General features: G+C 47.8%; 2 protein-coding genes across 5 annotated transcripts in view; one reads left to right on the forward strand and one right to left on the reverse strand.

The window, feature by feature from the left end:
• Positions 1-755: 755 nt before the first annotated feature.
• The window catches only part of Heatr4 (HEAT repeat containing 4), a 39421-nt gene continuing 25185 nt past the window's right edge, over positions 756-14991 (reverse strand). For 2 of the 4 annotated variants that reach the window (XM_050164596.1, XM_050164595.1), the window contains 8 exons: positions 14337-14455; positions 13377-13557; positions 12170-12239; positions 10884-11073; positions 10214-10292; positions 9803-9962; positions 8247-8305; positions 756-1092 (listed from right to left, as the gene is read on the reverse strand). In XM_050164596.1, the coding sequence (XP_050020553.1) occupies positions 922-1092; positions 8247-8305; positions 9803-9962; positions 10214-10292; positions 10884-11073; positions 12170-12239; positions 13377-13557; positions 14337-14455 (1029 nt within the window). In that variant the 3' untranslated portion in view covers positions 756-921. Of the gene's footprint in view, positions 1093-8201; positions 8306-9802; positions 9963-10213; positions 10293-10883; positions 11074-12169; positions 12240-13376; positions 13558-14336; positions 14456-14991 lie in introns of those variants that run through there. The other 2 variants (XM_050164598.1, XM_050164597.1) reach the window with 2 other exon arrangements.
• Positions 6327-8124, forward strand: Riox1 (ribosomal oxygenase 1). Its single transcript, XM_050164599.1, has one exon. The coding sequence runs from the start codon at positions 6364-6366 to the stop codon at positions 8122-8124; it is 1761 nt and encodes a 586-aa protein (XP_050020556.1). The 5' UTR covers positions 6327-6363.

Raw genomic sequence — 14991 nt, forward strand, 5'->3', positions numbered from 1 at the left:
TCTGCTCTTTCTTAGACCATCAGGTGTTTTAGACAGGCACAGTAACACAGCTTCACAGAGTTAAACAAATGTAGCATAAGCAGGGCTGGAGAGATGGCTCAGTGGTTAAGAGCATTGTCTGCTCTTCTAAAGGTCCTGAGTTCAATTCCCAGCAACCACATGGTGGCTCACAACCATCTGTAATGAGGTCTGGTGCCCTCTTCTGGCCTGCAGGCATACACACAGATAGAATACTGTATACATAATAAATAAATAAATTTTAAAAATGTAGCATAAACAAAAGTCATACACCTTAAAATAATAGTCCCCAACAGTTAAGATCCCATATTAAAACACATACATGAAGTAAAAGCAGGGCTAGGTTTGTTAGAAGAGAACTGTCTTCTAACATGTGAGGGCCTATATTCAATCTCTAGTAACCTCCCCTCCCCCCACTATAAAAGGAACTAGAATAATTGGGCATGGTAGCACATGGTAGCACATTCCTGTAGTGCCATTCTGGAGGCTGAGGCATGAGCATTGCTGACCTATATAGTAAACTCCAGTCCAGCTTGGGTCACATAGCAAGACCTGGTCTCAAAAATAATAAATTGGATATGGTGACTCACACCTTTAATCCCAGCACTTGGGAGGCAGAGGTAGGTGGATCTCTGTGAGTTCGAGACCAGCCTGGTCTACAGAGTGAGTTCCAGGACATCCAGGACTAAGTAGAGAGGGCCTATCTAAGATGATAACGATAATAATAACAATAATAGTAAAGCTGATTGATAAAATAGTTTATCTTTGTGAACATAGTGAGGACATTGTACAGTATCAATGGAAGAGAGTGTGGACAGGCCACACTCTCAGCGCAAGAGAAGCATTCAGCCTAGATAGGATCAACTTCTCCCCACCTTTCACTGGTGCTGAAAGACAATCTTCTCAGTAAGTTGCCCAGCTAGAAAGATCTGGGTCAGATCCGAAGGGCCCCTTTTCGATTCTTTTTTCCCGGGCAGTCCGTAGATCTCTGAAAAACGGTGAGCAAGTTTTCTGCGTGGGGAGTTCTACAACAGGACTCTTTAGCCAGGGACTCGGCGTTTTGGGCAGCACCCTCTGCAGAGAAATATTAACATACAGTGAGAAAGCAGATCAATTTAAGCCAGGTTATTAGAGTAGCTAGGAGCTATTAAATCCAATAAGAAGCTAGAAGCCCGTCTCCCTTGACTCTGGCCAACCTAATGTGGAGAAGAGTGCCCAGTTGCTCAGTAACAAAGTTTGACCATTTGCATGCCGATTTGGAGGGCTAGCTTGTTTATCATTCTGTTTGATCCCTGGTATCCACATGGTGGAAACGGAGAACTGAATCTTGCAAGTTGCCCTCTGACTTCTCCATGCCTGCGCACCCTGGGTAGTTTCATGTCAATTTGACACAAGCTAGCCATCTGAGAAGGGAATATCCATGGGGAAAATGCCTTCATAAGATTGGGCTGTTGCTTAACGCACAGTTTTGAACTATAAGCAACGAGCATTCATATATTTGTACACATAAGAATTTTATTTGAAGCAGGGCTTCACTATTTTGTCCAGGTGGGTCTGGAACCTGTGAACTCATGTGATCCTCTTTCTTCAGCCTCCCAAGTAATTGAAACTACAGGTGCACACCATAGAAATGAAGTTTTACATTTTTATTCTTTTTTTTTAGATTTATTTATTTATTATGTGTACAGTATTCTCAGCATTCTGTCTGCATGTGTGCCTTCAGGCCAGAAGAGGGCACCAGAACTCTTTACAGATGGTTGCGAGCCACCATGCGGTTGCTGGGAATTGAACTCAGGACCTTTGGAAGAGCAAGCAGTGCTCTTAACCACTGAGCCATCTATCCAGCTCCCTACATTTTTATTCTTTAATTTGTTTAAGATATGTTTTATCATGCATGTGTCTGTGTGACTATGTGTAGGTATGTGCACCCGTGTGCAGGTGCCTCTGGAGGCCGGAAGAGGGTGTCAGATCTGCTGGAGCTGGAGTCACAGGCAGTTGTGAGTCATTTACGTGAGTGCTGGGAGTAGAAGTACTTGATGAAACAATGCTGAGTTTTGATAATGGTGGCTTGTCCTCCAACGTTTATATTAGGGTTTAACAATAATAATCACTGTTAGAGTACCATGATATAATGGCTCCCCCATTCTTTCATATTATGTATAGATGTAAGTAGGAACACATAAATATATACATATATACTGGCACATGTGAGCCCTAGACAAATTCTGATGGAAGTCTTATTTTGCCTGATTCCCCTCTCCCTAGTCCCATTTATAAAAAACTACAGAGCCAAGTGTGGTGGCTCTTGCCTATAGTCCAGCACTGAGAAGGCTGAGTGAGGATGGCCATGAATCTGAGGCCAGCCTGGCTACACAGTGAGTTCCAAGTCAATCTGGGCTATAGAGTAAGAGCCCATCTCACAGCAACAACCTCCCCAATATACTCAGGACATTATTTCAAGTCGCTCAATGATAGACACCTATGGAAATAGTTATTAATAGCTGCTTCTGTAGTGAGAACTAAGTGAGGCCACAGGAAAAGTGATGAAGTTCAAGATAAGTCAGGTCCCCAAAGGCAACTCCCAGCTACAGGGGAAATGAGAAGACAGAGATAGCAGCAAGACTCTTTATTTAAGGAAATCACAACATGTTCAGAAAAGAAAAGGATGAGGTCACAGGAAGGGCTGGGAGGAGAAGATATTTGTACAGCATGTGGAAATGACAGACTTTGCGTCTTCCAGTCGCTAAACACAGGCTCCTCAGCTACGAAGCAGAGAAGCCCAGAAGATTCCCAGGTTCACTTCAGCTTTGTCCTTTGTCACCTGGAAAGCACTCTTTTTGAAAAGAAAATCTAATTTCCAGTGTCACCTATGATCCGCACTTTGTCTGCATCCACCCCGGGGGACCTAATACCAGGATTCTTCCAGCACACTCAGCCTTTATGTCACCTAGGAAAGAAGCTCCCAGGGCTGGGAGAGTGTGGCTCAGCTGGCAGAGCTCCTGTTGTAGAGGCATGATGACTTGAGTTTGGATCCTCAGCACCCATGGGACAAGCCAGGCTTGTAGGCCCAGCACTGGGGAGGCAAAGACAGGAGGACCTCTGGAGCTTACTAACCAGTCAGTCTTCCTGACCCCTGAGCTCCAGTTTCAGGGAGACATCATATCTCAAAACAGGAAAATGGTGACAAAGGGGGACACCCGACATTGACCCCTGGCCTCCACACCCACATGTGAGTACACACACACACACACATACACACACACACACACTTTAAAAAGGAAGACGGGGCCCAGAGAGATGGCTCAGCCATTAAAAGCACTAGCTGCTCTTTCAGAGTATCCAGGTTCGATTCCTAGCATCCTGACTGTAACCTGGAAGTCCACAACTAACTATAATTCCCATTCCAAGGGGGATCTGATGCTCTCGTCTAGACATATGTGGTGCAAACATACATTCAGGCAAAACACCCATACACATGAAATAAATCCCAAAATATTTTAAATTAAATTTAAAAAGCAATAACAATGGTTGTTAAAAAGTGAAGGCTGTTCCTCCTGAGGCTCCTTCTTCCAGGCCTCCGCAGCCTTCTACTAGTGCACAGAACTTGGTAGGGCCCTGGCTGCTTTAAGTCCCCACTGCTCTGTGCTGAGCCAGCCCCTACCCAGCCTCTCACGATGGCCCCGTCTGATAGAGCAGTCCCTTCACAACCGCTCACGATGGCCCCATCTGATATAGTCCTCTGTGAGTTTTGTCACCGTAACTTTCTCTTGTCTGTGACAAAAATACCTGAAAAGCAACTTTCGGGAGGTGGGGTTTGGACGTGGACTTACAACCCACTCTGGTAGGGGAGGGTGTGGTTGTAAGAGCAGGAAGCAGCCAATCACACTTCCTCACAGTCAGGAAGCAGAGACTAATGGGGGAGCTGTGCCCAGCGGTCGCTTACTCAATCCAGGTCCCCGTCCATGCTATGGTGCTGCCCACAATTAGAGTGGGTCTTCCTACTTCATCCTCATCTAAACAATCGCCCAGTCTGTGCCCAGAGGCTTGCCTCTTTAGTGATTGTAGATCCTGTCGAGTTGAAAATGTTACACGTGCCGGTCAATTCACTTAAGCTTCCATGGGGCGTATGTAGAAATCATTTAAAATACCTAACTCCTGCTGCCACCCTGCCCCAATCAGGAACTCTGATTCTACCAGGCATGGTGGTACACACACACACACACACACACACACACCCGCCCCTCAAGAAGGCATGCAGAAGCGGAGTCTGCTGGGGTCTGGAGAGATAGTTCCTTGGTTAGAGAGCGTTTACTGCTTGATCAGAGGACCAGAGAAAGGATTCCACAAACAACTGTAACTCCAGCTCCAAGGGATATGGCACTCCCTTCTGGTCTCTGTGGACACACACACACACACACACACACACACACACACACACACACACCCTTACAAAAAGCCAGAATCTTGAAAAAGAGGAGAGAAACAGAAACAACCTACTGGACATACCTGCCATCTCAGATTAAGGCAAGAAAACCGGGGGGGGGGGGTGCTGGAGAGATGGCTCAGAGGTTAGGAGCACTGGCAGCTCTTCCAAAGATCTTGAGTTCAATTCTCAGCAACCCCATGGCAACTCCATGCTGGCTCACAACCATCTAGGATAAAATCTGGTGCCCTCTTCTGGCATTCAGGCAAACATACAGGTGGAACACTGTATACATAATAGATAAATAGAAGAAAGAAGAAGAAGGAGGAGGAGGAGGAGGAGGAGGAGGAGGAGGAGGAGGAGGAGGAGAAGAAGAAGGAGAAGAAGAAGAAGAAGAAGAAGAAGAAGAAGAAGAAGAAGAAGAAGAAGAAGAAGAAGAAGAAGAAGAAGAAGAAGACGACGACGACAACGACCTGGAGTTTGAGGCCAGGCTGGATTAGGTAGCAAAACACTGACAAACTTCCTTTTCAGAGAAAGAATATTCATAACAAGGGTCTCACCTTGTAACCTCAGCCTTCCAAGTGCTGGGATTACGGGCCTTGAAAAAGCTGGGGTGGGGAGGCAGACTAGAGCCCTGACAGAGGCCAGACCTTAATTTCACTTCACTAGAATGGGACAGAGCTGAGCAAGCATGTCTCACGAAAACCACAGCTTATGGGCGACCATCAGCCAGCACTCTCAGAACCCCTTCTGCTGGCTCAGTAGTCCCCCAAAGCCCTTCTGCTAGCTCAGCAGGTGCCCCTCCCCAGATTTCCACATGCTAAAGATAGCTTTCCCTACCCTGATGCAGGAAGGTCCCTAACAACTAGGACCTCCCACCAATCAGCCCCCAGACTAATCTTTCCTCCACCAGTCAGCCTCCGATTAATCTCTCCTCCCTGGAATTCCCCTAACTTCTCCAAAAAGAAGCTTGTGACCTTCTTTGGGGGGTCACCAAGTGCCACCCCAAAACTGGAATAAAACACCCTTGTTATTGCATTTGTGGCTGGAGGTCTTCTTTGGGGGCTTCTCTCGGTCCCTAACAGCATGAACCTCCATATCCAGCAAGGATTTGTAATTGAGGAAGGAGAAAGGGAATGGAGAAAGGCTTAACAACGAAGGTTTAGGGTTTTTTTTCTGCCCCCCCCCACCCCCGCGCGCAACCCCCCAAGGGATTTCTCTGTGTAGCAGCTCTGGCTGTCCTGGGACTCGCTCTGTAGACCAGGCTGGCCACGAACTCTCAGAGATCCCCTTGCCTCTGCCTCCCGAGTGCTGGGATTAAAGGCGTGCGCTAGCACCGCCTGGCCGACAATGAAATTTCCTGCAGTGAAGAGAACCAGTAAGAACTGTGTGATTCACATAGAATATCAAACTCGCCTTCATTCATTCTACCAGGAAACGACTGGGGAACAAAAATTTCGGACACAAAATTGACTGGAGGAAGCGGACTAAAAAGGAGGAAGCAGGGCATGGTGGTGCACCTCATTAATCCCAGCACTCCCGAGGTAGAGGCAGGTGGATCTCTGTGAGCTCCACGAGGTCTACAGAGCAAGTTCTTGGACAAGCTAGAGCTGCGTAGAGAGACCAAAAACCAAACGAACAAAAAAGAGGAAAGAAATTGTTTTCTTCTGGAATGCCTCGTGCCTTGTTTTCTTAAACTGCTCGGTCAGCAAGGAGTCTTTATCTGGTAGGGATTTTTAAGCCTTTCTATCTCATACCACGTAGTTAATAGAAGGCGGCTGACCGAGCCAGCCAAAGGACCCAGGAGGACGGCAGGCGTGGCCTACTAGGGGCGGCAGGAGGGAACGCCCCCTTCCCAGCAAGCACGGCGGCTGCAGGAGCGTGGCTCCGGCCGGCTTTCTCCGGTTCTGTACCGCCCCGCCATGGAGGAGCTTCAGAACGGCGCGGCGCTGCCCAGGCGCGGGCGGGGGAGGCGGCGGCGCCAGCCGCAGCCCCGCGACGGGTCGGTCTTGGCCCTGCCCTCGAGGCCCCGGAGGATCCGCAGGCATCGGAAAACCGCGGCGGCCCGCGTGGCCGCGGTGAGGGCTCACGCGCTGCTGCGGAAGGCCTCGGCCTCCAAGGTGGAGCCGGCCGCGGGCGCGCTGGAGGCGCCTGCCGAGCGGCGGGAGCCCTCGCGCTCCGCAGAGCCGCGGCCGGCTTCGGTGTCTGTGCGGCGCCACGTGGAGGGACGGCCCGCCGTCTCTCGCCTCCTGGGGACCCCGGCCCCCGTTCTGGGCCCGCGCGTGGATGACGCGGAGCAGCCGTGGGACTCGCCGCTGCAGCAGGTGTTGGCCGAGCTGAACGGCATCCCCAGCAGCCGGAGACGCGCCGCCCGCCTCTTCGAGTGGCTCCTGGCGCCCCTGCCCCCGGATCACTTCTACCGGCGCCTGTGGGAGCGGGAGGCGGTGCTGGTGCGGCGGCAGGACCCCAGTTACTACGGAGGCCTCTTCTCCACCGCCGACCTGGACTCGATGCTGCGCCACGAGGACGTGCAGTTCGGGCAGCATCTGGACGCCGCGCGCTACGTCGACGGGCGGCGGGAGACCCTGAATCCACCGGGCCGCGCCCTGCCCGCCGCCGCCTGGTCCCTGTACCAGGCCGGCTGCTCCTTGCGCCTTCTCTGCCCGCAGGCTTTCTCGCCCACCGTGTGGCAGTTTTTGGCCGTGCTCCAGGAACAGTTCGGGAGCATGGCCGGCTCTAACGTTTACCTCACGCCCCCCAACTCCCAGGGCTTTGCCCCCCACTACGACGACATTGAGGCTTTCGTGTTGCAGCTGGAAGGTCGGAAACTCTGGCGTGTCTACCGACCGCGGGACCCAAGTGAGGAGCTGGCTCTGACATCTAGTCCCAACTTCAGCCAGGAGGACCTTGGTGAGCCGGTGCTACAAACGGTGCTGGAACCTGGCGACCTGCTTTATTTTCCTCGGGGCTTCATTCATCAAGCCGAATGTCAGGATGGAGTCCACTCTCTGCACCTCACCTTGTCCACCTTCCAGCGCAATACATGGGGTGACTTCCTGGAGGCTGTACTGCCCCTGGCCGTGCAAGCAGCAATAGAAGAAAATGTGGAGTTCCGCAGGGGTCTGCCTCGAGACTTCATGGATTACATGGGGGCCCAGCATTCAGACTCTAAGGATCCGAGAAGAACAGCTTTCATGGAAAAGGTGCGGGTCTTGGTTGCGCGCCTGGGATACTTCGCTCCCGTCGATGCTGTGGCCGACCAGAGAGCCAAAGACTTCATCCACGATTCTCTGCCCCCCGTGTTGACTGATCGGGAACGGGCACTGAGTGTTCACGGGCTCCCAATTCGCTGGGAGGCTGGAGAGCCTGTCAATGTGGGGGCACAGTTGAGCACAGAAACAGAAGTCCATATGCTCCAGGATGGCATAGCTCGGCTGGTGGGTGAGGGAGGCCGTTTGTTCCTCTATTACACGGTGGAAAACTCCCGTGTTTATCATCTGGAGGAACCCAAGTGCTTGGAAATCTACCCACAGCAAGCTGACGCCATGGAGCTCTTGCTTCGCTCCTACCCAGAGTTTGTGAGAGTAGGGGATCTGCCCTGTGACAGTGTGGAAGACCAGCTTTCCTTGGCAACCATGCTGTATGATAAGGGGCTGCTGCTCACCAAGACCCCTCTTGTCTGAGTTAGTGTCTAGAGGACGGCTGCAAAGAACGCGGTCGTGATTCTCCCTCCACCACCGCCGGCACCTTTTTCTCCCTTCAAGAAGGGTCTTACCTTGCTGAGCATCAGTATGGTTACGTTTACCTTTAAGGCTGCTTCAGTGTCGCAAAGCTCGGACCCTTTTCTAGGAGGAACATCTTCATCTAGGTACAAAAGTAAACAGAAATTGGAGCAGGGGGGGAAAACCTGTGTCTGCACAAGTAACGACTCCTATCATTTCACAGTACCAACTGCAATCCCTGCGGCCTTCAGTGTGTTGTGTGGCATTGGCTGTGCCAATCTGCTTGAGACCTTAAAGGATTTTTATATGGAAGTTGCTTCTCTGCGTTCTCTTTCATCAATTTGTGGGACGGGACGGGGTCAGTATGCTATGTTAAGTTTGTATGAATGTTAGAAGATTTATTAAAAAGCGCCAAAGACTGTTTCTCTTTTCTAAGCCTAGATTTTTATTTATTTATTTTTCCGGTGTGTGTGTGGGGGGGGTGGTTTGAAAAGTATGGGACAAGAAAGAGATAAGGGAGGTATGGCAGAGATGAAAGGCGATGTGATATATGATGTCAAAGGAGTATATTAACTTTTTTAAAGAAGAGGACTGGGTAGAGCAAGTGTATGCTTGGCATGTGTGGTGCCTTGGGTTCATCCTCAGCATCACACTCATTAAAGAAGAGAAGCAGAGTGGTTGGGACCATTTATTAGCTTTGGAGGCAGTTTACTCACTTTAGTTATGCTACTTGAGCTCCAGCTGGGCAGCCCTAACGGAAAAGCTTCCACTGGCAGTCAGCTTTGCAGTATATATTGTATTTGCTCAATGCTTGGTTTAAGTCAGTTACTGACTGGCACTGCTCCCTAGAGGACAGTGTCATGTCACCTGGTTATGCGTTCATAGGCTTTAGTCATCCAACTTTTGGCACGCTGGCCACAGGGAAGATTGGTGTTCAAGTTACTTTCCACTCTCATTTGTTTTCCCCTGGCAGTTGGACGAAACTTCCCCAAATCTGGCAAGTGCATATTCTCATGATTGGTGGAAGAGAGCCTGGTGCACCAGAAAGAGCACTTGGAAGCAGAAGATCCGGGTTTGGGGTGGTAGCTGGTAGGCAACTGGCCGAATGACCTGAGGTTGCTGCTTACAGATTTTGTAAGTATATTTTGGTATAGTTCAACTTTTGACCCCTCATCATCTAGAGTGTATCTAGGCCTCTTAAGATCATGTCATCATAACTCATAGATTCTGTTTTTAAGGTTGAGAGCTTTCAGAAATTATTTTTTTCCTTAAGTTAGAACATAACATGATGGTTCTCCTTCCGGCTGCACTTTCCGGAGATGGCCACTCTGACAGATGAAATGTGTAGGGTCTCTTGGGGTGCTTAATCAGACACACATAGTAGTAATTTGTTTTTCTAAAGACTTGTGCTTTTCTACTACGTCCTTTTAAACTCAGTTCAGATGGAGCTACCTTTTAAATTACACACAGTTGCAGATGGATGGAAACCTGGGGAGTGGGGACAGTGAGTGGAGACCAGGAAGGACAGTGAGTAGCCTTCCTGACTTAAATCATACGGCTCCTGTGAAGTTCCCCAGTGTCTAGGTCCCCGGATAGTCTGGTAAGAAGAGTCAAGGGATGGGTTCGCCCAGAAACCTACTCTCAAAAATGTCTTCAAGGAAAGTGTGGAGTTCCAGTGGTTTCTGGCCCTCCTTGGGTTCTGAGTAAATATGCCTTGCTTTTTCCTTCATATTCTTTATGGCCACTTCCATCTTCAATATTTTCTCCGTCAGCAAGTCTTTTTGACTTAGAGTTTCAATCTAAGGGGAAAATGTTTAGAAAAGCAAGCAACCAACAGGATTAATGAGGGAAAAGCTTTAGAGTAGTTTGATTATGCCAAGCATGGAGCTGAGAAGCTGAGCAAGAATATCATTAAAGTCATTTTGAGCTACATAGGAAAACTCTCAAAAAACCAAAACAAAAAAGATAAAGTAATTGACTAGCTCATGCTTATTAGTAAAACTTGGAAGCCCTGGATTTCCTCCTGAAAACACAGTTTGTAATTATTTACCTTGTTCTTGATTTCCTGAAGCATTTCTTGATTTCCTTCCATTTCAAAGTTGAGTGCCATCATTGCCTGGTAAATTTCCCTGAAATGTATGAAAGATTGTTCTACCTTGTCCTTAAAAAGAAAGCATGCTGTTAAACAATGTAGGATTTGGAATTAGGCAAGAAACCCTAAACTGCACTCGTCAGCTGAGTCTTCTCTGCAGACATGATGTGATAATTTACACGGCCCTTGTGCAGTTCCAGAGTATTTATGTGAAGGCAGTGACGGTTACTGTCATTAAACACCTTTGTGAAAGTCAACCAAATGTCATTTCATTAATTGTCACCAACAGCTTCATGCTGTAGACTTTCATCTGCATTGGAGGATTGAGACAGATAAAGGGCTAGGAGGAGGCACAGCACTTACAGTGGGGATACATGGCATTGAAACCCTGGTTTTGTTGACTATTGTCTTAGTAGCTACTAGATAAATGTTTGTTGGATAAATGAATAATTTTAAACTCCCTGGAAGAAGAGAAATAACACATGAACTATGGGAGCTGTGACAGTCTAATTATGGCAGGATTTACTGTTGCCCCCTAGCCTGAAAAGACAGAACATGTTTAGTGCTCAAGGATTGGAGAGTTGGCAGTCTCGGAGGTCATGGCAGAAACCAGAGGTTTAGTGCTTACTTAAGAACAGCCTCGTGGTCCTCCAGGAGTAGCACATCCAGAAAGGTGTCCCTGACCTGGTTTCCTTGAAGCTTGAGGGCTAGGATGCTGCGGCAAGCTTCCAGTCGTACACCTGGTGATTCTTCATAGTGGATAGCCCAGAGCAGAAGATCTGTCAGCTTGGGACTCACTTGCCCAATCTGTCCCAAAGCTGTAGAGGTGACAGGGCAAGCATGTTCCACTGTCATTGAAGGAATTGAGTATTGCAGACAGTATCTTGGTCCGGGATGGCAGTTAATCATAAGATAGTAAAGTGAGACGTAGTGAAGTTTAGAAAGGAACTTTAGAGAGCTAGCAAAGTGTTGTTCAGCATGGGCGTGTTTGATGCCTAGCTTTGGGGCAGGGTCTTGCTGTGTAGCCCTGGCTGGCCTCACATTTGCAGTGATCCCCCTGCCTTTGCCTTCTGAGGGCTGCAGTTAGAGGTGTGTTCCACCCTGCCTGACTGCACTAGGATAGTTCTTCCAAAGGACCCCTAAGAGGAGTGTTTCTTCGTGTCCTTGCCTAATGGGATATAAACAAAGCCAAGATCGCCTGCTCAGGATTAGATCGGGGGCACACTCTGACATGGAAGAGCAGAGTAGTTAAGATAGACTGGTCAGGGAGGAAGGCACAATTATTTCTCAGGATTTCCTAGGTCTTGTTCTCCTAGGGGGTCTATCAGAGACCATTTCAAAAAGAGAAGCAGCACAGAGGTTCTAGAAAAAAGCCTGAAAAACTGAAGAGCAGCATTTTGTTTGTTTGTTTTTCAAGACAGGGGTTCTCTGTGTAATAGCCCTAGCTGTCCTGGAACTAGCTCTGTAGACCAGGCTGGCCTTGAACTCAGAGAGATCTTCTTGCCTCTGCCTCCCAAGTACTGGGATTGAAGGTGTGCGCTACCACCGAAGAGCAAGTTTTAAGCTCTTTATAACTGTCTTGCATCTGATTTGACTCTTAACAAGTGCTATAGTTGAAATCTCTGGGGAAGGCAAGGTGTGTCCAACAGTGGATATCAACTAGAAACTTATCCTTAATTCTGTTGGTGGGGACTGTATAGTTCGTTCTTTGCTAACACGTTTAAACAGACCTAGACTTAGAATCATTAGCTAAACCTTTAAAAGAAAATCTCTTTTCTTTTTCAGCACAGAGACTTCTGAGATGCTAAGACAGTTCTTTCCACTACACTTTAGCTGTCTCGCTAGAGTTTCTAGGTATCTGTTAGCTCAAAGAAAGTATTTCAAGTCTAAGGCTTAAGACTATTTCTGAAATACCTCGAATGGCGAAAGCCTTGATTTTCCAGTAGGGATCTCTGTGCATCAGATTCAGGAGGCATTCAAGCACCTGCAGTAGACAAAGAAAAGTTGAGTGGGAAGAACCAGAGTAAGAATGGACCAGAAACAGGGACCCCACTTACTTCTAGGGATGCTTTAATTGGAAAAGCAACCTTCTATCAATTCTAGTGACAAATGGGCCCCAAGTATCAGCCTATATAACTAGCTGAATTGTCTAGTCTTTATGTATGTTTCTTAACACATAGATCTGTAGCCATACATACACTAACTACATTCTCTACCACTGAATTGTACCCCTAGTCTCAAAACTTTCTCCCCAATGCTCCCCCCCCCCACTCACTTTTGAGACTGTATTACTTTGTAGCTTAGGTTGACTGCAAATGCTTTCTAATGTGATAGGTGTTTTGCCTGCATGTGTTTGTCTATGCACCATGTAGTACAATGCCCTTAGAGGCCAGAAGGTGGCATTGGAATCCTTGAAACTAGAATTACAGATAATTGTAAGCTGCCATGTGGATGCTGGGAATGAAACTGAGTCCTCTGGAAGAGGAGTTGGTGTTCTTAACTGCTAAGCTATTTCTCCAGTCCCTTACCCCAGATTCGTGAACTTCTGTCTCTTACCTTACCTCCCAAATGCAAGGATCACACCATGCTTCACTTAGACTTCCTGTGAATACTTCTGTCTAGCTTCCCCCTAATATTGAGGGAGTCTAAACTCTATTTATTGCCACTTTTTTTAAATTTTAAAGTAACTTATTTTTATTTTATGTTCATTGGTGTTGTACCTGTATTATGTCTGTGTGAGGGTGTCAGATCTTGAAGTTACAGACAGTTGAGAGCTGCCATGTGGGTGCTGAGAATTGAGCCCAGGTACTCTGGAAGAGCAACCAGTGCTCTTATCCACTGAACCATCTCTCCAGTCCCCATTGCCACTAACTCTTGAGCCAATCAGCAACCAGGTATTAGGAAGCTCGTTAACTGAGATGAGAACAGATATGAGAGGGTGGCGTGCTCTGGCTTGAAGTTCGGGCTCACTGGGCTGAATGCTTCTTACTGACTGATGTGGTCTGTGTCTCCATTCACCTTCCTGTCACTGCTCTTCCACGTTCCCACGGGGTAGAGTGTACCGAGCACAGCAGAGATGGTGACACAACAGATAAGATGACAACATGCTGCCTTGACTTACCATCTTGTCACAGATCTGCAGGGCACCTGCCGCCAAACAAGCTGCCTGCCGAATTGCTATGAACTCATCAGAGAAGCAGCTCAGGAAGCTTGGGAGAAGCTTGGCTGTCATGAGCTTGAGCACACGGATCAAGGAGAGGGCCTCAATCCGGTCCTGGGAATTTCCTTGACTCAGCTTAATCCTGGAAGACACAAGTGACTTTTATTTCCCTTAAACTTTTCTGTGCCTTGTTCCCTTCCACCATGCTCTTCTAATCATTTAAGTTTCACTGGGTTCACACCTCAGGTGCCTTATTTTCCTGAACTCCTATTACCTCGCATATGGTAGACATTCAGGTGTCTTGAACAACCAAGTAAAGGAAAGTGTCAACTTGTACCTCCTCTTACCAATTTAGTGCTCATTTTGGCAGTTGTCTCCCAGCCTGGAATGCCTGTATCTGTGTGGAACTTGACCTTACTGCCCACATTGAGTATCCCATTTTTTCTGTAGCAGTTATGGTATATGCCATTGTTCTAGTTTTGCATGGTTTGGTTTTTTAATTAGGTATTTGTATATTGTGTTTGTGCTCATCAGAATTGTGTCTTCCCTAAAATACCTGAAAAACTGCCTCATACTTAGTGGGCATCCAACACTTCTTTGGCTAGCCATAGTGGTGGTTCCTGTAGGGACTGATTTTTTTTTTTTTTTTGAGACAGGGTTTCTCTGTAGCTTTGGAGCCTGTCCTGGAACTCGCTCTGTAGACCAGGCTGGCCTAAAAAACTCACAAAGATCCACCTGTCTCTGCCTCCCGAGTGCTGGGATTAAAGGCGTGCACCACCACGGCCCAGCTGGGACTGAACTTTTTGCAGTGGGATCTAGCACCAATGCTCATCATACACGGAACTCAGCAGATGCTGGCTGAGGTCACCAGGCACTCCTAAGAAAGGAAGAGTTTCTGAGCTCACAGTGACTAACTCTTACCTGATCATGTCATGCACCTCTTTCCCAAGGTTCATTTGCCCCAGTGCTCTGGCAGCTGCTTGTCTTACTTCTTTGTTCCAGTCCTTCCACATCAGCTCGATTAGTTTATGTTTCATATCCTACCAATAGGTATGATAATTGGCTCATTCATTTTGTCCTTGACACCAGGTTTTTTTCTATCCTCTAATCTCTCAGTCTGGTTGGGCAGATGATATTTCTATGTACAAATGACACAGTGGGGGCTTTGATTAACTTGCCCGAGGATAATCTGCTAAGTGCTTATGCCTGGTCTTAGACCCCAGGTCTGTTTCCCAAACTCATCTCTTAAACTCTGTCATGGCCGGGCGATGGTGGCGCACGCCTTTAATCCCAGCACTCGGGAGGCAGAGGCAGGCGGATCTCTGTGAATTCAAGACCAGCCTGGTCTACAGAGCTAGTTCCAGGACAGGCTCCAAAACCACAGAGAAACCCTGTCTCGAAAAACCAAAAAAAAAAAAAAAAGTGCTTAAACTCTGTCATGTTGGTACCAACATGAATGTAAGAGACTTGAAATTTGAGAGTATTGCATAATTGAGTAATCCCTCATTCCAGATTGCCCGAGACTTCCAGGTTTAGTACTGAATGCCCATGTCCTGTACAAAGCAGGACAGTTGGT

Source organism: Alexandromys fortis, unplaced genomic scaffold, assembly GCF_014885135.2.
Source record: "Alexandromys fortis isolate MF-2015 unplaced genomic scaffold, M_Fortis_MF-2015_v1.1 scaffold_159, whole genome shotgun sequence".
NCBI lineage: Eukaryota > Metazoa > Chordata > Mammalia > Rodentia > Cricetidae > Alexandromys > Alexandromys fortis.